Source organism: Pezoporus occidentalis, unplaced genomic scaffold (genome assembly GCF_034315485.1).
Source record: "Pezoporus occidentalis ecotype Australia unplaced genomic scaffold, CSIRO_AGI_Poc_V1 ctg63, whole genome shotgun sequence".
Classification (NCBI taxonomy): Eukaryota; Metazoa; Chordata; class Aves; order Psittaciformes; family Psittacidae; genus Pezoporus; species Pezoporus occidentalis.
The window spans coordinates 4,635,993-4,660,736 of record NW_026915977.1 but is presented as its reverse complement, the minus strand read 5'-3'; the positions used below and the strand labels follow the sequence as shown (position 1 = coordinate 4,660,736).

Genomic DNA, 24,744 nt, shown 5'->3' with positions numbered 1-24,744 from the left:
GTTGCTTTGTGAGAAACATGTGGATGGACATTCACTCTCACATATGACCTGGAACCCCTTCCAAAGAAAGTTTTTTATCACAAAACACCACTTCAACTAATATTATACTCTAAAAGAAACTTTTTGTAATTGGTATTAGTAGCATATCGTTTCCTTATGAAATGTTATGAAAGTGCAGTGTATGGTGTGGTAGGTATTGACAGGCTTTAGCAGGAGTGGGCTTTCTTTTCTCTAGGACAGTACAGAATGTTCTGATAAGGTGGAAGAGGTTCAGATTTATGGATTATGTATAATAAAGTTGTTACTTTGGGTTCTGGACAAAATTAACATCTTGGTTTTCTTTTTGTTTTGCTTTTCTCTCCCAGTAAATATAATTTCTGCCAGGCAATTAACTGGATGTGGACGTTTCAGCCACTTGTTCCCAACATCTACTTACCAACACATGAAGATGCACAAGAGGATTTTGGGGCATCTCTCATCTGTTTATTGTATAGCCTTTGATCGCAGTGGGAGAAGGATTTTTACGGTAAGTTAAAAAATCATACTTTTCTTTGAGGATTGCTTTGCTTCATTTGATTTCTCTCTCTTGAGTCCATCAACAGCCTCTTAGTTACTGATTGAGATGCAGACAGAGCTTCCAGAAAAACAAGGGAAGAGCAATCCTGAAATGTGTGAAAGCCCACCTTTTTCTGTGCTGGTTTTCACTTTTCATTTGGCTTGGTATTTTAAAAGTGGTCGTGGCTCTAGTAGACTTATTCAGCTATTTGCTTCCCCATGTAGAACTGTACAGCAGGGTTGTTCCGGTCCAGAGCTTGCAACTCTCGCTTGGCACATACAATTATTTTTGTTTCTTTATCATCTTTCTGACTGAATGGCAGCTGGAGTACTCTGGGGTTTGGAATTAGTTTGCATGCTGCTTTCTGGGTTAAATCTTAACTCTTTTCTTAAAACTCCATTTTGCCTTTTGATAACCTTGGCAATGCTGGCAATTCCTTACCTTTCACTAAAAACCTGATGGTGTATAGAAGACCTCATTACTTCATCTACAGTTTACTTCTCTACTAAATTTACTTTCTAGAATTTGTAGGATGTCAGTGAATGTATGAATAGTAATTTAAGGTGTTCTGCAGAATATATTAACACACATTTCAGTGATAGTGCCCTTGTGCCCATTAAAAAAATAACAGGTTTTTCAAATTAATAATGCATCTTTTAATAATTAAAATTACCTGTCTTGTCTCATTTTGACCTTGTCTCTTATCAATAGGTGTTCAGAAGCAGATTACCTGGAAGGCTAATTTTTGTCTTTGTGTTCTTGCTAGCTTGTCCACTCATTATAAATTAGTCAAATAGAGATATTGTTATGATAATGATATGATAATTACTCTGGGTCATAGTGAGGGCCTTTCTGGTTTTGTTTACGCCATAAAGAAATGTTTCTCATCTGCAGTTATATGGAGAACTGAAAGTGATTTGTGTTCAAATTTAGCTGCAGTTAATAAAATGTAATTGAAAGTCAAATGATTTATAGTTTTATTGTGCTATATTTCCAAATATACAGTAGCAATGCTAGCAACTAATTTTGGTATTCTTTGTAGCATCTGAACAGTGGAAAGGGCTGTGAACTGTCTAAAAATTCCTGACTATACTGGCATTGACTATGAAATTATGTAGCTGCTACTGTAGGTGACAGTATTCTACAGTGATTGTGTTGGACGTGCTTTTGAATTGTGTCCTGTCCTGAACTGAAACCTCACTGACGTAGTATTTCAGTTGCACATGATTCCGCATGCTTTCTGTCTTTGAGTGGTTAAAGTTTCTCCTGTTAACAGAGAGTGAACCTCAGGGTACAGCTGCCCTACAGTTCTAGGAGCATGACAGAGGCTCTGAGAACCCTCAGATGCTCAAGTGCTCTTCTTCCTTAGAGCTTGACTCTTCTGATCACTTCAATTTTACTACTGGCTTGATCCGGCTCACACAGATAAATACGTGGTTTAGTAGTGTGTAATGAAGCATTTTATCTTCTTATATTTACCTTAATTATTACTGAATTGTACTGTGAGGAGTTGCATTAGCAGTGGTAATTGAAAGTAGAAGCCACTGTCTTACAAACATCTAAATCCTTGACCCAATAAGATGAACCCCAGACTCCAATAGTTGTGCCCCTGTGGAATCCCATTGGTGGTGTTCTTCTGACAGGTTCATGGTGCAATGGTGTTCTTAAATCCTTGTTCATCTGCAGTTGTCTTGGTTTCACTAGAACAGCAGTGTACCTGTGCATTGTGATGTACACGTAACACATGTATATTATTTGACATAATCTTTGGAAATGTTTGTGTGGCATTAGGGGTCAGATGATTGTTTGGTCAAAATCTGGGCTACAGATGATGGGCGCCTGCTCTCAACATTGCGAGGACACTCAGCTGAAATATCTGACATGGCTGTTAACTACGAGAACACGCTGCTTGCTGCAGGCAGTTGTGATAAAGTAGTCCGAGTATGGTGTCTTCGAACCTGTGCCCCAGTCGCAGTGCTGCTGGGCCATTCAGCTTCCATTACTTCCATACAGGTAAGGAATGACATTATTTTTTTCCTAAATCCTTGAATTAAAGCGATAATAACAGATGTGCATTAGCAGTTGGATATAAAACTTACCTTTTCATCTCTGTCTGGCAGTGTAGATTTGCCTCAGCTTGAGGGTGTTGTTTCCTGGCAAGCTTACTCATGTGCAGTGGCCAGCTGCTGACTGAAGAAGAGAAGGCTCTGGGGAGACGTTATAGCAGCCTTGCAGTATCTAAAGGGGCCTAACAAGGAATCCGGAGGAGAGGATTTTACAAGGGAATGTAGTGATAGAACAAGGGGAAATGGCTTTAAAATGACAGATAAGATGTGAGGAAGAAACTGCTCCCTGTGAGGGTGGAGGGACACTGGTACCAGCTGCCCAGAGAAGCTGTGGCTGCCCCATCCCTGACAGTGTTCAAGGCCAGGTTGGATGAGGCTTGGAGCAAGCTGCTCTAGTGGAAGGTGTCCCTGCCCATGGCAGGGGGTTGGAACTGGATGTTAAGGTCCTTTCCAACCCAAACCATTTTACGATTCTATCTGCCTTTAACTGTGTGGTCCCATTTCTGCTTCCTTAGATGTAGCAAATGCATGGTCTCAACCAGCTGAGCTGGAGAGGTATGCCTGGCATCTTTGATGGCAGTCCTTGCACAGCAACTGCCTCAATGGTTCACAGAGAACACTTGTCTGTCTGAAGAATGCTGTCAGCTAAAAGTCCATGCTCCACATTTGTTATTTGCTCGTTGTTTTAGCCTCTGCTGTATGGAGCTCTTCTGGATGTTGAAGCAGACAGAGACACTGCAGCAGCCACAGTCAGGGTTTGCAGGGTACTGGTGCTTCTGCCCATTGGGTTGCAGTTGTGTGGCAAGTGTCCAGTGAATAACAGTGGAGTAGGAAAAAAAAGATAGCACTGCAGTGGTGGCACAGTCAATAATGGCTAGGAATTTGCAGTTTATTTGCTTTAAAAAACCCAAACAAATGAAAGATAACTGCCAAACAGAAACCTCCAACGAAACAAAATTCCAGGATAAACAAGACGATCCCTGCAGTCTGTCAGGTTATGCACGGAGAGGGGATGTGTACCTCAGAATCCCTCTCTTTGGAGCCTTGCTGCTTTTGATTCATCACAATCTTCTCTATCTTGCCAGTAGTCCCTGGGAGTATCATTTCTACCCCTGTTGGCTACACTTCCAGTATTGTCTGATTTCAACTGTGTTGCAAGTTACTTTAAGGTGATTGTTTTGGAAACATTTTTTACAACCTGGTTTTGGGGTTTGTATATTATTTGTTTACATACCCTTACGTTCCTCACAAGCTTTTTGTGAAACTCTGGTGATTTATAAAATAATCAGTCATGGTTTTCTGAGGAAAGAGTGCTTGATTCCTTTATCAAATTCCAGGTATCCAGAGGATTAAAGGTATTACTGCAGTTGTGAAATTAAAGAGAGAGGCTTCAGAATGAAAAGCTTTCCCACTCTTTAGAGAGGCAGAGGAAGAGGTTCAGGAAGAAGGAAGGAGCGGGAGTCCTATTGTGCTGTTGTTCTCTGCTGAGCTTGGATGCAGGAATCATTTCTGTCTTTTGTTACCATGTTTGATCCAGTTCTATCCTAGAAAGAATTATTTCTTCATCTTGCTGCCTCATTAAAAGGGCCTAGGCTTGTTTCATGTCTCCAATTTACTAACTTTTGTGTGGTAGAAATAAAGGCTTGCTAGTCAAAATGTGGGTGCTTTCCAGTGTTTCGGCTTTATTTTTGTGGAAGTTCAGATTCAGTGCTTGTCCCTGGTACTGCTGTCTGTACTCCTGGGGAGAAAGCCAGTATGTTCGTGAAAAAGATTCTTGTCAGTGTCCATTCACAAGGTTCTAACATGTAAGGGGAGAAAGAAGTTAGCTGCTTTAACTGTTACAACTTTATTTTTAGTTCTCTCCAGCAAGGAAAGGAACAACACGATACCTCACTTCTACTGGTGCTGACGGAACAATCTGTTTCTGGCAGTGGCATGCTAACACCATGAAATTTAAGTAAGCCTGTTTAGATAATTGCTCTACATAGAGGATGAATTTATTGTGAGTTTTAGCATGGAGAGGGATGCTGAGGTATTACATAAGGGCACGTTCTTTCTCAATAAACAAGGTTTTTGGAGTGTGCGTCAGGCAGTCTATGGCATTACAACCCAGGGGGAGGCAGAGATCAGGGCTGTTGTTTCTGGGCTTTGTGCTTTGCAAGCCAGTGTTTGGAAGAATCTTCAGTGTTTGCACTTATGACTAAATCCTTGTCCAAAATGTATAGATAGAAGAATTAATTTGCTTTGAATCAGAAGATGACGTGTATGTAGATGGCATCAAACCCATAGTTAATAAGGAGTAAATGCTATAGTTTCCCAGGTTCTGTTTTAAATAGAGTTGAATTGGTGAGCATCATAATAAATAAGTTAAATTGTCTTTTCAATTTAGAAAATGATGGGTTTCCTCATCAACTAATGAAGAAAATTACTAGAATGAAAGATGAGTTCTAGCCAACTTAGGCAAGGATTCTGAAATAAAGAAATGTAGGATGAGCCTGTTGACCTTAACCTGCAGAGCTGTAGTGCACTGTTCTTGTTGTATGGCAGTGAAGTCAAGTAATGAAAAGTAAAAATGTTGTGTTGTTGCATATAGGGATCGTCCTGTAAAATTTGCAGAGAGGTCCAGGCCTGGGGTTCAGATATCTTGTTCATCTTTCAGTTCCGGTACGTATGCATTGTAAGGTAGCTGAAAGTATTGTATGAGCTCTAATTCCTTTGGTGACAGGACTGTTACTTCTTTTTAAACACCAATGGTATTGAACCCTTTTTCAGTTAACATAGTACTGTCAAATTGTGATTGTTAGAAATCTTCCATGCTAAGCACCTGCCTCAAGCTGCCTTTTATTTTTTCTATAATTTAAGCTAAAATATCTTGATCACTTCCAAGGAAGATTTCTTTCAGTCTGTTGTTTTTCACATCAGAGATTCCTCCTTGTAACATCCTTTGAAGGTTTTATCTCATAGAGTTTTTGAGTAAAAAGTTCTTGAAATCTGGCAGACAGGTAGCCTCTGTTTAAAGGTTAAACTTTTGCTAACCTTCTGAATTTGGATAAGTTCTAGGAGAATTAATTCAATGTGCTTGAAAATACCAACTTAACAGGCATCCTTTGTTGCAGCTTTGAATTCTCAAGAATAGTGATTCTTACAAACAAACCTAGGTAATTTCTCATTAATTTTTGCTTTCTGGAATTGAGAGCTATTCAGAGCCCCTTGAACCTTGCCCATGTTCCTTTGTTAAAACCAGAAATGCTGAAATAAGTGGAACTATTTCAGTGCAGTAAACTACGCAGTAGTGCCCTTTTGTGGACTATTGTGGATAGAACAGACATTACAAGAAAATAGCTTGATCGCTGACTCCCAGTCCAGCAATAATTTCTCTGAAGTGGGTCAAGTAGATATTTTAAATATTTTCTTTGATATTGTACCATTGAGAACATGAAACTATTCCCCATCTAATTTTCCACATAAGCTAATGGAGAGCGCTGTGTTAATTTCTGAGGGAAACCAGAACAGTTTGTGTGATGAATGTTGTAGCTTGCAATATTTTCTTCCTTTGGCCAGAAGGGTTTACAGCTGGAAAAGATTGTAGTTACTCTGAAGCTGATATAGTCTGGGAGAATACAGATCAAAGTAGAAGTTACCAGAGTTAACTTCTTTGTTTAGGACGTATGTCTTGATTCTCTTTAAACTGTATTCTGCTGCTTTGATGATAAAGCAGTAATTAAAGGAAGTTGTTCCTTGGATAGCTTTTCTTCTCACAGAAAACCCTTTCTTTCTTAGGTGGCATGTTCATTGCAACAGGCAGTACCGACCACGTGATAAGAATTTATTATTTGGGCTCAGAATCGCCAGAGAAAATGGCCGAGTTAGAATCTCATACGGTAAGAGACAAATCAGAAAGCAAACCTTCTTTTACCCCCTGCTTTACCTTATTGCAGGAACTTGGGTTTTGTACATCCTTACAAGTTCAACTTACTTTTTGTCTGGAGAGTTTTGTTGCCTCTCAATTGCCTGGAAATTTGTGCTATGTTTGTTTTTAAATTCCTCTAAGGCAGGAGGTGTGTGCAGAATATGCTTTATGTATTTCATTCCCCCAGGGAAACCAAGGGACTAGGTGATTTTTCCCATATTCTTGAAGAAAGTCTGTGTTGGAATGAGGAATTAAGGCAACTTTCATGCACAATGACATTTTTTCCTGTTAAATTTACTGTTGAGTATTTAACTTTAGTTGTGAGCACAAATCCACATAACAAGAAAAACAACGTATTTCTAGTTTAGAGTGTGCTGTCAAACTTTGAATCATGGTGGTAATTTCATTTAGAAAATAAAGCAAGCTTAAAAGCACCCTTTCTCAGGTAATGGAGAAAGGTCCTTGTAAAATAGCAAACTATTTTAAATACCTGTGTGATGACTTTCAGCGTTAGTTTTCAAGTTTGAGTCTTGAGGTTTTAATAAAACCATTGAACGTCTCCATTTTAATGAAATTCCATAAAGAAGCATCACTAAACCAGCATCAAATCTTACTTTGTTTCTTAGTTGTTAATGAGAGCAGGTGATGATTGCATTATTATGTGCATGATAAACAATATATCAGAAAGGGAAGCTTATAGCAACATTGGTAGGGCTGTCACCTGTGAGAAGTTTGGAGCATTTATCTTTGAACATTAATAGCCCAGCTGCCCGCTTCAACAATATTTTATGGGTTAAGGCTGAGCTCTAAATGGATTCACTGAACTTCAGTGGGAGTTACAGATCTCACATTTAAGTCTCAGAGCTCCAAGCCAACAAATCTAACAAGTATTTTGCTCAGAAAAGAAAAAACGTTTTCTGTATTCAGCAGTTCACATTTGGAAGAAACTGCAATTCCTTTAATTTTTTTGAAATCTACCTTCTTAATACCACAGTCAGCTGTCTGACGTCAGTGGGAGTGAGAGATAGCAAGTGCATCTAGCCAAAACAAGTATTGAGCAAAATAAAAGAAGACAAAACCATGTCTAAGCCATAACATTTGTTCCTTTTATTTCCATTTAAACATGGAAATAAAGCCAAGGTTTGCATTTTTCTGATTAAATATTTTGATGTGCTTTAATGTTAGGTCTAACACAATGTAGGCTGTGATCATTTATTTGGTTAAGTCACTCTTTCTCCATTTTGTTGAGTGCTGTATCTAATAGGTACCTTGTGAGCTCCTGGAGTTCTTTATTCCTGCTGACTCTGTGGAGCCTAAAAGGTGCAGATCTTACCCCAGGGTCTGTATGGTCCTGTGGCACTGTGCAGGAAGACTGTGCTCAGCCAAGAGTAGAGCTGCTGCAGCTTCTTCCTCCTGAGTGTCTGAGTGTCAGGGAGACTGAGTCAGAAATCATTTCTGTCTCTGGGATGCTTCTGGAGCAGCACGAAACCATCACCGCTCTGAAGTTCTCTCAGTGTTTAACACAATACATCTGGGGAAGCTTTAACTGCAAATATGACTTTTCCATTCCTGAATTTGCAAGAGAGTGTGTTGTAGGAGATGCATGGGAAGATTGAATTTGCTAAATAGAAGCTCATCATTAAGATCTATTTGGATGAGCGTTTCAGCTTACAAAGCACTTACTACTGTTTTTCTTCCTCCCTCCTCTTTAGGACAAAGTGGTTGCAGTCCAGTTTTGTAACAATGGTGACAGGTGAGTGGCTGTCCTGGGATTTTGGCATGAGAAGTATGGTATTTAATTTTCCAAATGACACTTAAGAGAAAATTTGATGCAACAGGAAGACTGCACATGGGGTCTGATTAATCTTAGACAAACTATGTAAAGTATGTTACAAGATGTGTGTCATGTCCACAAGCTTGGGGCTGCTGTCCTCTGCTGTAACAGCAATGTTCTGTAGTGCTGCTTCTGCTTTGTAAACAGCAAATTGGAAATTGGATATTGTATCCTTTCTGTGTAAGTGTCTTACTTCACAGGTAGCCTTGCTAAGTACAGACGGGATTAATTCAGGAGTAAGAGCATTATAATAAATGTAGTTCTAAGTAGAAGTTAGAACTGTTATACAGACACAGATGGTGAGACAAGTCTGCAAGGGGCTGTGGTCTGGCAAACATGTGAATTTCTAGGCAAATATTTGAATTTCCAGCTAATTAGTTTAGATGATAACAGTAATCCTTATAGTTTATGAAGCGAACCATTTCAACCTGCAGAGCTTTCAGTTTTCAGAACTGTGATGTCAGGATGCTCATGATAAAATGTATGAAGGTGCTCATAGGCATGTTTGTGTGTTGAGCTCCTGCCACACAGCTGTGTTGGAGAGTGGTGTGACAAGCTTCAATTAGCAATCAACATCTTAATGTAAATGGGTTTATGCCAGCTTTTGCTCACATTCCTTATTTTGCTTGGCAGGAGTTTTAAGGGATGGGTGCAAGCAGGAGCCTTCCAAGCAAAATTGTAACTTTGCCAGTGGAACTGAACCTGTGCTTGGAGATCTTTGTGTGTAAAATTATGTGGGAATGTACCAGTACAATTGTGCTAATAGTTTCTTCCAAGCAATGTGAGAGCACAGGTCTTGAGGAGGGAATGAGGTCACATAGGTGCTGAAAATTACATGCTAGAGTGATGTTTTTTAATGGAAAAGTAGTAGCTTCCTTAACATACAGAAGTAAAAAATGAACAGAAACTTGTCTCAAGCATCTTTAAACACTTTTTCACAGTGATGAAAAAAATTCAGGTCAAAGAAAGTGGAAAGGTGAAACGATCACTTATTAAAATAAAATCAAATAGGCTTGCCTTTTACATGCAAGTTTGTGTACAAGTGGAGGATGCTTTAAAGGTGTTGGTCATTCTGTGAAAATGTGATACTTGAGGAGCTTTTTCCACATTTTTCAACAAAAGTGATTTCTGTGACATCGATGGCCAAAGCATTGTGAGGTAGTTAAATGCATTTGCTGAGTGCTTGAATTCTTTAAACAAGGAGGAGTTTAAATATGAAAATACTTGCATTAATCTTGACAGACAGGGATACCTACTTGTGTTCAATTTGGGCATTTCCCTTCTCTGTCTTCACCCTCTCCCTAAGTTAATGTATTATAATTTATGCTAGACTCTTGGCATGCTGTTTCTTTTTCTTTGCTGCCACTGTGAACTGCTCAAGGGATTTGCTGATGTCATTAAAAAGGGAATGTCAGCTCATATGAATTACGACATTGAAGTCATTCCAAGGCCATCTGCTAGCTGTAGCCAAATGTAATTAATGTTGTGGGGATATAAACTCTTTTGTACCATACAATATCTGATATGAAAATTGTAACCTCGCTGTCTTTTAATTACATTCTCTAGATCAGAGATGCACAAACAATATAAAGAATAAGTGTTGAAAAAGCATGAAATATGTTCTAGCTTCTGTGCTGGTGTGAATGGGTGTGCTCTTGGCTTGCCAGCCTTTTGTAGCTGCCTGTTTCCTGTAGCAGGAGTTCATGGATATTTTATGAGTTGTTAAACACGCCTGTATGTGGGCATTAGAGAGTGAGGCAAGTATGTATACACAAATATACAGTTCCAAGTATATATATATATACATACACATATGTATATATGTGTATGTATGCGTGTTTGTTGCATGTATGCGTGTTTGTTGCAGAAAATGTATAAGTAAGTGCTTGTAAGACCTTTCCTAAGGTGAGTGGCAGTCCTCTGCCAAGCTCCTAAATATTCTTGCCACAGGATTTAGCATGCCCACACTGTTGCTGAGGATGGAAAACTCCATACTGAGTAGTGAGAAAATAAGATGCAAAGATGGGCATGTGGCTAATCTGATAGACCAAAAGCAGCAGTGACTTTCCCTTAGTCGGAATTTCATTCCTTTTTTTTTTCCCCCAATAGCTTAAGATTTGTCAGTGGAAGCAGAGACGGAACAGCAAGGATATGGCACTATCAGCAGCAAGATTGGAAGAGTGTGGTCCTGGATATGGCTACTAAAATGACAGGGTAAAACAAACTGAAACAGAGCATGCTTCATAGCCACATTTACACACAAAACAAAGTCTTTCATTATCCTGAAAACTATTTACTTCTATGTTGAGTTAATTTTGGAGGTTTGTGTACTGAAAATGCCATGACTCTATCTGTTAAAATTACACAGTTAATTAGCATCCAAAAGGAATCATTCATACATTGGTAGTTCCCTACCCTAATGGTTGGGGAGCACTTAGTATTTTACATGTGAATTAAGAATGTCAAACAGAGTTCGTCTTACAGAAAGAAGTTTTAGTAGAACCTCACGGATCGTATGTTGTTAGGTAATATATATATATATATATATATATATATATAATGAAGCATATTTCTGAACATTGTGTTTGTCCTTAAGTTTTCAAGTTAGAGGTGAGATATGGTGATTTGGTTCTCAGGTTCAATTAGGATTTTGAGTTTTTCTTTTTGTGAACCTTAGATGACTTCTGTAAGCAGCCTTGTAATTGAATATGCACAGTAATGAAAAGCAGAAATGGAGAAATCCATCTTTTGAAGAATGATTGGGGTTTATTTAGCAGGTTCTTGCTCATTATACAGCATACTCATATTGGTGACTGATAAGAAAAATGTCTTGTATGAAAAACCTTAATAGAACTGAATAGCTTGAAAGAAAGAATTGGGGTAGGAAGGGTAATTGCTTAAAGAAGAACAGAAGAGAAACTTGTCCTTTTTAAAAAAACAGAACTCTATAGATCTGAGTGGTTCTGAATATTTTCTGTGTCCGGTTTTTACCACTGCAGAAGACATCCTTCATCCTCTGCATAAGTCAGTGGTTACAGTGGGCGCAGCCATGCCCTCCCGAATTTCAAACTGAATTAGCACCATCATATGTTTCTGGAGTTACTGATTCATTTCTTCTTTAAATTATTGATTTCCTTAGAAACAATGTAGCATCTGGGGAGGACAAAGTGACTAAACTGAAGGTTACTATGGTGGCTTGGGATAGATACGATGCCACTGTCATCACTGCAGTCAACAATTTCCTTCTCAAAGTGTGGAACTCATCCACGGGGCAGCTTCTTCATAGCTTATCTGTGAGTAAAATTCAAGCAGGTCATCCCAAGTGGCTGTAGTTCAACTCTGAAATTGATATGAGGCTAAACTGCATCGTCATTCCCGGTGATGAAGATTGTGTTGTTTTATGCGTATTGGGAGAATTATTATGGGGAAAGGACCTGATGACCAAAATGCTGCTAGACCCTGGTGGTTGCTGGCTAGCAATGGAGCACTTTGAAGGCCACCATGCTCAGATTAGTGGGCTGCAGCTGTCCTTGCTGCTGATTTCTCCTTCCTCCCTGTCCCTCTCCATCCCAGCTGTGCTGAGCTGTAGTCTAAGCGCTTATAAAGTGGGCCATGATAACAGCATGCTGCTGTCAAGTACAGGTCTACTCTAAGATTCAGTAAATTGAGCTGTCATGGATGACTACCTGAACTGAGATGTCCTCACGTTAAATACTCTAGTTTTTGGAGATATTACATGGAGAAATATGACTTCCTTTTTCACCCTGCTCTCATTGCAGGGTCATGATGATGAAGTTTTTGTTCTGGAGGCCCATCCGTTTGACCAAAGGATTGTACTGTCAGCAGGTCATGATGGAAATATTTTTGTTTGGGATATAGACAAAGGAACAAAAATTCGCAATTACTTTAACATGGTAAGAATGGTCAGAGGAGGGTTGTTTGTTCTGTTGTTGTTTTGGTTGGGTTTTTTTCCCCACATTTGTGTAAAACTGATCTTGAGGCAGATTTCACTGTATTCCTGTTGTGACCGGTGTTGCAACAGGATTAGGGGAAAGTCCTACATATTAAAAAGAAAACTGTACTCTTCACTAAGCAATACCAAAGTATGTTTTTGCATATTGTAAGCATAACAGCAAGTCTTTCATGGGATCTGTTACATCTGAATATTATTCACATGTATAGGCATAGTTATACCATAGTGACTCCCTAGGCAGAACAATGAAACCCAATAAGCCTGTGTTGTAGCACAGTGCCATCGTCTGCAAGTGGTGTGGTTTGCTCTGTGCTGCATTTACCTTAATGTGCCCCGTGCTGGGTTTGATGGTTTAGTTCCAGTGCTGGGCAAATGCAGTTGGACTGCTTCAGGACCTGAGCTTTCCTCCTGGCATGTGGGCCTTGAAACCTCCTTGTATGAAGCCAATGCATGTCTGAGATCTTTGGTGCAGGCTTGCCCTATGTCTTCCATTAACATAAGATGTAGACTTCTAGGTAGTTTTTTCAGAACATACATTAGAAGTTGTACTGGAATTTCAGGATGAAGAGAAAATGAAAGGTTTTGCTGCATTGTTCAGTCTAGCTTAATAATTAAAGTGGAAGAAAATAAAGTTATGAATCAGTTTTTAGCGAGGTGAGAAACAACAGCGTTAGGATTGAGTATTTGTTGGAGCACAGGTGAAATTTTTGCAAAAATGCTCTTATATGGACTGTATGATTGCGAAAGGAATGCTTTGTGCTTGTATCCAGATTGAGGGACAAGGCCATGGAGCTGTTTTTGATTGCAAGTTCTCACCAGATGGACAGCATTTTGCCTGCACAGACTCTCATGGACATCTGCTGCTATTTGGTTTTGGATGCAATAAATATTATGAAAAGGTGGGTTGAATGAATTTTAGACTTTTCTGTGTCTTGACCTGATTTTGTCTTAGAAGTATTCGTGTTACAGTGTATTCCATCACCCTGCCCCTGACAAAACAGTAATTAGATCATGTAGCAGTTGCTGTTTACCTAAACCAAAAAGATTTAGACAAAATATCTAGACAGGGGAACCAAGCATTAACTTCTATCTGTTCACCTCTGTTGGCATATTTTACTATTGAATTTTTGCATCAGGCCTTGGTAATAAAACACATTTCTGGTAGGAATCTGTTCTCTGTCATAACATTCCTTCTGCTGATACTAAACATAGAAGTTGTGGTTTATGGGTATGGGAGCCATTCCAAAACAGCAAGACAGCTGCAAATGGCCACTGATTTATTTACTAAATTGCTTTTCTTGCAGATTCCAGATCAGATGTTCTTCCATACGGATTACCGACCACTGATCCGTGATGCAAATAACTATGTGTTGGATGAACAGACTCAACAGGCTCCACATCTTATGCCTCCTCCATTCTTGGTGGATGTTGATGGAAATCCTCATCCCACGAGATTCCAGCGGCTCGTACCAGGGAGGGAAAATTGCAAGGATGAGCAGCTTATTCCTCAGCTGGGATATGTAGCTAATGGTATGCCATATAAAACTCGTGCATAATACATGGATTGCATAGTAGTGAGCACCAGCTCACTAGGATGGTGCTGTAAAGATTTGTTTGTTTCAGTTGTCTTCTGAAACTAGTGGTTTAAATTCAGTATAGAGGTAGAAGAGGGTTTAAGGTGGCTGTATGGCATGAAGGGACTATATGGAATAAACTCCCTGGAAGCAAGGCGTGGAGGCTGTGGCATTCCAAAATCTGTGAACTTCTACCAGGCATATGGCAGCACGCTTAAAAAAATTGTCCCAGTAACCTCAGTGTAACTGTGTATGTGAGTAAAGAAGCAAAAAGTTAAGAAAGACATGGAAAAAATACTTTTATTTTAAAAAAAGGGCTTTTTTATTATTTTTTATTGTAGATACAAAGTTTTTCAAATGCTGCTCTCCAGAAGAGATCTTCCATTATTACCTACTGAAACATAATTTCTTTCAGCTGTTTCTAGGGGTTTGTGTTTGTATTTTACGTGTAGTCTGTAAATTTAGGTTTTTATTGTAACTTCTCTTTTAAACTTTGCCTCCATTTAGTGCATGAGAGCAGAAGGCCAGCTGGTGATCAGATGTTTTGCAAAGCAGTCAAATAATTGTGCACAGTTTTACATTTGGTTCTTTGGTATTCAGTAAAACAGGAATTAATCATTTTATAAGCGTTTGTGGCTTTGTTCTTGGCAAGGTGATGGTGAAGTAGTTGAACAAGTCATCGGGCAGCAAACTAATGACCAGGATGAGAGTATCCTTGATGGAATGATCAGAGAACTACAGAGGGAACAAGATCTGAGATTAATTAATGAAGGAGAAACTCTTCCAAGCCCTCCACTCAATAGATCCCACTCTGTAAATGGAGGTAAGTGTCATTCTGTTACTGCCATCATTTCTTTTCCTAAAGCCATTTCTTTTCCTAAAGCACTAATCAAAACATGTTAATGTAAGCTCTGAGACTGTGTCTTTGAGGATGCTTTTCTCTCCTGTTCTTACACACATCATTAACCTGTGTGGAGCAGTTGCACATTCCTCTGATGCTAGCAGAGGAATTTAAGGTGCAGCTGAGGGCACATGATGGTCTAACTGAGCTGTATTTGATTACCTAGAACTATTAAACTGTAATTATTCCTGTTATAAATCTTTCCTAAAAAATAAATATAAAATTCACTGTATTGTCTTGATGGTAGTTACTACAGAGATGATACTTTGTAACTGCATAATGACAAGATAACAGCATATAATTAGAGAATGTCAATGGAATAAAATGTTGTGACAGACTAATGGCTTCCTGTTGCAGCATAAATGCTAAGGCAGAGCATCAGTGTTTATAAAATAAACATGTCTGCTCTGTCTTAGTGTTTCCTTAGAAAGCTTGAGATTATTCTCCTGGTAAGTGTTCTGCTACTGTGATTTTATTCTTCATATACAAAGTGATTAAAAATTTAAAACAAACTCAATCAGATGTGAACAGCTGACTGAGTGCAGTTGATGTAAGAGAGCAGATGCTGTGGACTTGTGCTGCAAGTCATCCTGAGCTTTTAAAAGATTTGCATCCGCTAATAAATTAGTTCTAGCTTAAATAGCTGATTACACATGTTTGAATTAGTCTTCCTGGCAAAGCTCATTAGGATTGCTAGATTTGGAGTTGCTTGTCTTTAAATTCAAGAAAGAATAGGAAAAATATTAGTGAAAAGTACCGAAATTATGCTTTTGCTTTGATCTAAATTGGTGTTATCAAGAAAGTGGCCTAGATGCCAGCTTCAATGCACCAGAATTCTTTTCTGCTTCTTATGATCAGCTGATGCGTTGTGCAATCCCAGCTCTCAATTTTATTTGTATGTCCCTGAAGTTGTGTGAAAGGGAATTTCCAGATATGAGTGGTATAGAAATTAAAGTAGCTAGTTTCAAGAACTTGATCAATGACTTTGCTGCATGAACTGCCCATTTGTGTAACCTGATTAGAGTATGTATAAAGTACTTGATATTTAAATGGCCAAATATTTTTATACAGGATTGCAAACCTGTGAATGCAATATATTCATCTGGTTAACCATATTTAAACATGTGGAAGTCATATTGATGCATTCCCAAATGATGAGACAAATACAGGCAATGGTGGCAGTGATTCTGGTACTATCAGTCTTTTTGTCTTGCTTTGCTACCTGAAGCGTCTGTTTTCTCCTGTGCATGTAGAACTGTGTTGTGTTATGCTACCTGATAAAGCCTGGAGCAGGAGCAGTGCCTGTGGCTCAGTAGATAAGCTTGACAAATACAGAACAAATGGAGATACAGCAGAAACCTTAAACCTTGCAGCAGTCTTACCTCAGATGTCAACCTCATCTCTTCTCGTACCATAGAATTTAGAGATTCATGATTTCAGAACCTTAAAGCAGCTGACAAGGCTTTGATTTGAAGGTCACTTAAAAGCCTTTAAAACTTTTCTCATAGATAATAATCTTTGCTTTCCTCAGCTATCTCTAAGATATAGCAAGCCACAGTGATGTTGCAGTAGTATATACATCTCCAGTAGCCCAAGGCCAATACACAAAAATGTTAATCTGAAGCAAAAGACAAAGCCACTTAACATAGAACAAGTGCTGTTTATTGCAAAAAAAGAACCTCTGTGCAGTCCTTAATCATTAAATTCTAGATTTTATTCATGGTTTATAGAAGTGAAGAAAATCTTTTTCTTCTTTAGCTCTTCGAAGTCCAGGTTTGGATGTTGCATCTCCACCAAACGTTGGTCTCCGGAGAAGTGGTCAGATTGAAGGGGTCCGTCAAATGCATCACAATGCTCCCCGCAGTCAAATGGCAACTGAGAGAGATCTCATGGCATGGAGCAGGAGAGTAGTGGTGAATGAGCTTCCTCCAGGCATAAGCAAGTAAGATCCTAAGTGAGACAGAGAAAAAAGATTAAATAGTGTAATTTTTAGTGATTCTTCTGTACACCTGTTATCAGGTTTAAAACATGGGTTTTTAGAAATGTATTGGCTTTTGTGGGGGTAGGTTGGTTGGGTTTTTTGTTTTCAAATCCATATATTAGGATTGCAGTGGTAGCCTCTGCTGGAGAGTTGAGAATAGCAATTCCTTCTCTTCACAAGTGAATCTTTCTTCAGTACTTCAAATACCACATTTTTCTGAAGCCTTATTTAAAAAACCCTCAAACTTATAAATATTTATAATACATTTAAATTTACTTAAATAATTATGCATGCTCAACTAACAAGTTTGCTTCTTTAACATGTGATTCAAGGAGTGAAGAATGTGTGGACACTACTAGGAGGACTTGTGCACAGACTTCTAATAGCATGGGGACCAGAAGTATTTTAATGTGTATATTAATGAGATTGTCAAGTTATGTGATGATTCACTGAATAAAGAGGATGTTTCCTATGTATAATTAGGGTCCAGGAAGAATGTCGAGCTGCCAAAGGTGAAATTGAAATTAGTTTATACACTGTCGAAAAGAAGAGAAAGCCATCCCACACCTTACAGCGGGTGAGTTTAAATCACTAGAAGAGGAAACCTGGAGGTGAAGCAGTTCTGAGCACTGAGTAATAAAAGACAAACAAAAAAAGCCCAGACCAATTTTATTTAATTATTTAGAAGATCTCTGACTCTCTGTCTTCCTTCTGTAACTAATTTGTCTGCCTTTATACTCTAATATGCAAATAGCAATGTTAAATATGCATAACTTCCTTTCTAAGGACTGCTACTTTAAAAAGTACAATTGATATTGAACCAAACACACCTGCATGACCACTAAAATGAACCACAAGTGTGTAAAACATATCTATTCAGTTCTAGGTCTAGATTCCCTAGTGGTCCTTTGTAAATGGACAATCAGCATCCAGTCACCTTAAGGAGACATCTTTTAGCTGTGTAATTCACTATTAAATCTCTGATCTTTTTCTTTTGTTCCTTCTGTCCCATGAAAGAACGATTACCAACCGGGAAGCGGAAGGTCTTTGAGAAGAAACCAACGCAAGCGCCAGCATGCCTACCAAACACGCTCCACCATAGAACACAGTCAGCAAGGCGCAAGTCAAAATGCCTGTGCACGAGGAGAATCAGACAGCTCCTCAGAGGTTTGACACGTCACACAGTTCTTTCAATAGGCTCCCTGTTCACAAATAGCGGGGCTTGACAACAAATGTGCTGAGCCATTAAGGCTCCAAGTTTCTCCATGTAGGAAGAAACACTCGGGTCATTGAGTCTTTTGGGTTTGTGGTGTTACTGTAGTATGTTGATCTTGGAGACTTAAGGACCATTTACCTAAATGCCAGCACAGTATTCAAAATGAGCTTAAAATAGGTTGGGTAATCTTGGAAACTTGAAACATTTTTCAAGTAAATTTAACTGGGTTATGTTAAACCACTTTCTATTTCGGGATTTCACAAAGCATATATATTCTAGGTCATATTCATCTGCATCTGTAGACTGCTGTTGAAAGAGATTGAGTATTGGTATTAATCATTGATATTGGCAAAGGAAGAACCTAAACCATACCAGATTACATATAACTTGTTCTCATCAAGGAAGCTAGCAAAGTGAAAAGAGACTGAACATTGTCACTTTGTAAATGCATTGAACATACGGAATAGCCATAAAGCTGGTCACTTGACACTAAACATTATTGATCAAACACATAAGTAAGAACTAATTTCATGGTTCTAGTACCATTAAAATTCACATCTCTTTCTATAGGAATTATATAAGCATACAGTATAATACTAATTAATATACAGAAAGAAATTGTAGACTTTTTTAAAGCTAAACCAGTCCTGAATTAGAAAACTTTCCTTGAATGAGACAACTCACATAACTTGCTTGCAAACAAAAATGATACATTTTAAACATGGCCTCAAAATGAATCCTTTTGTTTTTCATACAGGAAGATGAGACTGTTGGCACAAGTGATGCATCTATGGATGATCCTGTGGCAGCATGGCAAAGTGAAAGCAGTTCCAGGTATCTACTGCTTTCTTAATTGGTAACATTAGTTTATTACATAAATTAAATAAGACAGGTGATACTGTGATACCATAACTACAACTCAGCACAGGTTTGTTATACTGACCTAAACATAGTGTTTAGTACACTTCGGTAGTTTAAAATGATAACCAACAAAATTTGTGGCGTCTGCGAACAGACAAATGATTTTATCTGAGTGACTAAGTAATTGCAGAGGGTTTGATAACAGTATTTAAACAGAAAACCAGTCTGAAAACTTCCTAATTTGAAGACTTTTTTTCCGAGTTCTTTATGAAACATTTTATAATGTGTTTTTTTGTTTTGTGAGGTTTTTTTCAGTCATAACCAGTTTTGAAAGACCATTTGTAAGAAAATGTTGTCTTTAATTAAGAACTGCTTGAAAAAAAAACAATGCTAGTTTGTCAATAGAAATACTGACAGAAGTGCATACATATCTTCTACTCATACTTCAGTATTTCCTAATTTTCCTGTTGTCAGTATGTATTTGTGCAGTTTCTGCAGTCTCTTTGTTTTCTTAATGCTATGCTTTTATGGCTAGAATGGCTATGAGCTAATATAAATACTGCACATGTTATTTGGATATTAAAGAAGTCAGAATTATATTTTTAGACATGCTCTAGTTTTCTAAATTTTTCATGCATTTTGTGCAGTCTGTTCTCATGAAGTCAGTCTATGAATCAGTGAGATAATTAGTATGAAAATAGGTATCAGCCATAACTGTATTTTCGCCGTGTGTTAGCAATAGATAAAATAATTTGATGAAATGCACAAATTAGAGGGCACTTTCATTTCCTTTAAATTCACCTGAGGATGAAATTTTGTGCCAATCCTGACATCTGTTCCACACAACCAGAAGAGCAGGTTGAATGTTTGGACTTTTCACTCTATTGTGTGAAAACAGAAGTGCTGTTTTCTTTCTTGCAACTTTTTATTATCTGCAGTGATTCATCAAGTGAGTATTCTGACTGGACAGCAGATGCTGGAATTAATCTCCAGCCTCCAAAGAGACAGACCAGGCAGGCAGCTCGGAAAATCTGTAGTAGTTCTGAAGATGAAAATATGAAGGGAACAAAAGAACTGGAGCCAAAAAGAAGGAAACTTAAACAGCCTAGAAAAAAGGTCAGTATTTTTAACATTTTAGTGTCTTTTTTTTTTTTTACTTTATGAATTTATGCTTTTCACTACAGTTAGATTTACTCCAAGGTGGTTTTGTAGTAAAATTACAATGCATCTGTATTGCATCTACATTGTCGTCCTTTTAAAGAAGATGTTTAGAATGTTTCTAAAGAAATATAATCTCTTTATGGAGGGGTGTTTTAACCTTCTATTATATTTCTAACAAACATGACTTATTCCCTACTATTTAATTGAGATTTTTGGAAGTTTGAAATTCCAGCATTTGCTTTACCTTATACCTAGTTCTCTTTGATAACTACTGTATGATCAATTTTCATATGTTCTGCCATATTAAATAAAACTTGTGTTCTAAATTTAATGCAATATATTTAAGAAACCAAGTGGACTGCTTTCGATGGAAGGTGAACCCAGTGAAGAATGGCTTGCCCCTCAGTGGATCCTGGATACTATACCCCGCCGCTCACCTTTTGTCCCACAAATGGGAGATGAGGTACTGATTGTAGCAACTCTAAGTACCCCAGCTAGGCTGATGAGCTCTTTTTGGTCAGGACTATTATACATAGCAATAATTTCGGTGAGTCATGCTCAAGATAGGCTGAAATGTGATAACTTTTATTTTATTCTCAAGCAGTCAGTTGTTTACAGATAGCAGTCCTGTTCTCTTTTTGTGCACGTGTGACTAGCAGGAAGAGTTGATTGTGTGTCTTCAGACAAACCTGCACACTTCTTAGTGATCCCAAGTTAGAAAACACATAGCAGGGTGCTACCGATAATACCAATATCTTTAAGGAGGAGCATGTTTTAGAATGAAATGAAGTGTGCAGTATGTTCTGAAAGGGATGGTGCCTGATGTCTTCATAGAAATTTTAGAATAAACAGGAAAAGGACTATCAGTAAACTAATATTGTTTTTTTTTTAATTTTTGTTTTAAGATCATATACTTCAGGCAAGGCCATGAAGCTTACGTGAGGGCAGTAAGGAAAGCAAAAATTTACAGTATTAACATGCAAAAACAACCATGGAACAAAATGGAACTCAGGGTAAGTTAAGCAAATACTTCAAAGAGCTGAATGTCTCTGTAAAGTAGACACTGAAAACCTGCATTAGTTTAAAATGTTAATATAAATTTAAAATTGTAAATCTTAAAGTGACTGTTTCGTTAGACAAAGCTTTTGCGTCTGTTCAATTCCTAATAATAGGAAGCCAGGATATTAAAGAATGTGGAAGTTTATCTGGTGTGGCATTCTTGCTTGATAGATAAAAAAAAGTAGAATACTAAATAAATATAAAAAGTCAGAGTGAGAGTAGTTAAGCACTGGAACAGGATGCCCAGAGAGAAATGGAATCTCCATCCTTGAGGGCTTCTCAAAGCTTGAGAGGGAAAACCTCTAAGTGGCTTGATCTAAGCTAGCTGTAAGATCCTGCCCCATGCAGGATTTTGGACTTGATGACTCTCAGGGGTCATTTTCAACCCAAATTATTTTATGGCTCTGTTGGGCTTTTTAGTTCATTCATTTAGAGCCCACCACTCAGAAATTGTTTATAGTTTTATCAGGACTCCACAATGACCTGAACATCTAGGTTCTATTTACTGTTTTTAATGTTGTATTAAGAAGACATCACGGTGTAAAGACCCAAATGTATGCACAATCTCTACTAAACAGTGGATCTAGCTAAACATATAAATTGCATATCTTCTTAAATTCCTGGAAGACAATGTCTTACAACATATTTTTACAAAATAAAAGTGTTATGGATTACTTGGGTAAATACTGAGTTTACATAGTTATGTTGATTTTTCTTATCCTTTTGCTTTGAACCACTCAGTCCCTTAATACTTAATCCACAGTGTTGACATATGTTTTCTGCTTTACTCAGATTTCATACCAAGAGAAGAGCACATAGATGTGCTCATTTTCATATATGTATATGGCAGTGGTTCTATTAATGAAAATAATTGCTTTACTGAAAAAATATCCAGTTACTAGTCCTAGGTGTTCAGTGATTCCAGCTGTAATCTTCAAAGGCATCATCAGGAAAAGGAAATAGCATTTCACTGAGGGTAGAGATCTTACCACCAGCTGACGTTTGACAGGATGAGAACATAAAGGCTATTGTTGAATTTCCGCTTCAAGAGGAAGCATTTCCTTTTACTTCCCCTGTAAATTGCTGTGTGAGGGTGAGAGGCCCTGGGCTGGTCAGGTATAACCAGAGTCGGTGTGTTGCTTAGCACTTTATTACAAAAGTTATATAGTTTGTGGGTATCCTGTTCACAAATTCACGAAGGAATTGAGCACCGTATATCTTTTTCATTCATCTTTTTAAGATGCCTGTCATTGTTTTTTACTACTTGAAAGACTTTTATGGGTGAAGTTACCTAGGCTGTCAAGTGGAAACATATTTGGTTTTTATTAGTATGTTTGGTACTTTAACATGGCTGGTTTTGTTGTTACCAAGTTAAAGTAATACTGTTCCATGCTTATTGATAAATAGGAACAAGAATTTGTGAAGACTGTAGGAATTAAATATGAAGTTGGGCCTCCTACACTCTGCTGCTTGAAGCTTGCATTCCTAGATCCAATCACAGGCAAGATGACAGGAGAATCATTTTCAATAAAGTAAGGAACTGAAATGCTGATGACATTCTTCAGGAGATTTTCTTGCTGTTTAGAAGCTTCCCCCTACCCTCCTTTCTTTTTACTCTTGCAAAGCATGATGATGGCTTTAATTAGTTATTCCGCCAAACCTGAAAACAGAATGCATGAAATTTTGTGTTGGAGACTGTATTGTACATGTGGAACTGTGTTTATGGGTTATAGAAGCAATTGTTTTTGTCTGTTTCATGAAGGTACCATGATATGCCAGATGTTATTGACTTCCTTGTGCTGCATCAGTTTTATAATGAAGCCAAAGAAAGGAACTGGCAAATAGGTGAGTATTTTTTAACGCTTCCATATGTTTTACAACATTTCTGTAGCTGTTTAGTAGGATACAGCATCTCTATTATGCAATGTAAAGGGTTATTGATAAATAGGAACAAGAATTTGTGAAGACTGTAGGAATTAAATATGAAGTTGGGCCTCCTACACTCTGCTGCTTGAAGCTTGCATTCCTAGATCCAGTCACAGGCAAGATGACAGGAGAATCATTTTCCATAAAGTAAGGAACTGAAATGCTGGTGACATTCTTCAGGAGATTTACTGCACATGCTATTACAGCAATCATTGGAAACTTTATTTGATGTTTGCTGCAATTTCTGTAGCAGATAAAAAAAGGAAATGAGGGAAACTGTTGCAAGCAGAACAATCTGCTGTTATATTGTGATTTGAGGCACAGGGGCAGCTGTGACTATTTACCAGAGATGTAAAGTCCTCCCTTTTGGGGAAGGGCTTGATTCCTGTAGTGTAAAATGTAAAAACTGAAGTTGTGCATTTACAAAAGATGAAGTAGATTCTCTAAAAAGAAGTATTTAACAATTATTTATGTTGCTCTTTTGCTGCATGCAATCTTTTTCCTCCTAGGGGATAGATTTCGCAGTATAATAGATGATGCTTGGTGGTTTGGAACTGTGGAGAGTCAGCAGCCTTTCCAGGCAGAATATCCAGATAGTTCCTTCCAGTGCTACTGTGTTCAGTAAGTACTTGCATAGCTGTAATGTATCACACATACTTACATGCTCTAGGTCTCCTAGGCATTTACATGCAACTTAAATGTCTACCTCTAGAAGTAGGATCCTTTTTTTTTCCGTTTAAATACATGAACAGCCACTTTATTTACTTAATAATTGACTTATTCATAAAACAAAGCTTTTCATGTGAGCAGCTGTGCAGTGAACATATAGGAGATACAAGAGGAAAGTAAGGGGTTGGAACATAGCTAGTGTCGCGTCTTGTTTCTAATAGGCATGACCTTTTTGTTTTAAGTCTGGCAGAGAGAAGGTGTGTCATTATATTCGGCTCTAACTATTCGGCATTTGAACGTATTTTTTTAATAGCTGGGACAATAATGAAAGAGAGAGGATGAGTCCATGGGACATGGAACCGATTCCAGAAGGAAGTAAGTGTGTGTTGAATTCATGTCCTTATGCAAAGTAAGTCATTTTTGCCACTGCTGGTACTTACTGTTGTTGAATTCCTCTTCAGCTGCGTATCCGGAGGAGGTTGGTGCTGGAGTTCCTGTGACTCCAGATGAGCTGACAGCTCTTCTTTACAAACCCCAGGAAGGAGAATGGGGGGCCCATTCCAGAGATGAAGAATGTGAACGAGTAATCCAGGGGATTGAGCAACTTCTTTCCCTTGGTACGTTTGGAGAGAAAAGGGGGAAGGATTAAGAGTAGCATTGTGGTGGCACATGCCTGGAGAGCAGATAGGATGGAGTGCTGGGAGTTGGTGTGGAATATTTTAAATGTGTTCAACTAAATCATTGGAAAAGAACCTTTAAAATTTCCTATGGTGTCTTTTTCAGTTATACTCCCTTTTTGGGGGGGGGGCTGGAGCTGCTTCCTTTCAAGTTCATGGGGGTTCTTAGTGGGTCCTATCTGAATATAAAAAAGCAAAAAGTTGAATTAAACCCCTCAAAAAAACAACCAACAAATCCTCACCAAGCATCCTCACCAGCAAATACATTGTAACTGGTTTGTAGCTGTTTAATAGCACACACTGATTTAACTTCTTTCCTCTATTTATACACATGTCTATATTCTTAGTTTATGTTGCTTGCAATATTCCTGTAGCAAGAG

The 24,744-nt window shown here is 38.1% G+C and overlaps 1 protein-coding gene across 3 annotated transcripts in view; it reads left to right on the top strand.

Moving 5' to 3' along the window:
- BRWD3 (bromodomain and WD repeat domain containing 3) overlaps nt 1-24,744 on the top strand; it is a 58,932-nt gene that overhangs the window by 18,320 nt on the left and 15,868 nt on the right. For 2 of the 3 annotated variants that reach the window (XM_062639999.1, XM_062640000.1), the window contains 24 exons: nt 366-526; nt 2,348-2,569; nt 4,479-4,579; nt 5,216-5,286; nt 6,403-6,503; nt 8,245-8,285; nt 10,476-10,580; nt 11,506-11,659; nt 12,146-12,280; nt 13,110-13,238; nt 13,644-13,869; nt 14,566-14,736; nt 16,573-16,756; nt 17,279-17,372; nt 17,813-17,962; nt 18,769-18,845; nt 19,811-19,988; nt 20,380-20,496; nt 20,939-21,046; nt 22,500-22,624; nt 22,855-22,937; nt 23,528-23,639; nt 24,001-24,062; nt 24,149-24,304. In XM_062639999.1, the coding sequence (XP_062495983.1) occupies nt 366-526; nt 2,348-2,569; nt 4,479-4,579; nt 5,216-5,286; nt 6,403-6,503; nt 8,245-8,285; nt 10,476-10,580; nt 11,506-11,659; nt 12,146-12,280; nt 13,110-13,238; nt 13,644-13,869; nt 14,566-14,736; nt 16,573-16,756; nt 17,279-17,372; nt 17,813-17,962; nt 18,769-18,845; nt 19,811-19,988; nt 20,380-20,496; nt 20,939-21,046; nt 22,500-22,624; nt 22,855-22,937; nt 23,528-23,639; nt 24,001-24,062; nt 24,149-24,304 (3,063 nt within the window). The other variant, XM_062640001.1, reaches the window with a different exon arrangement.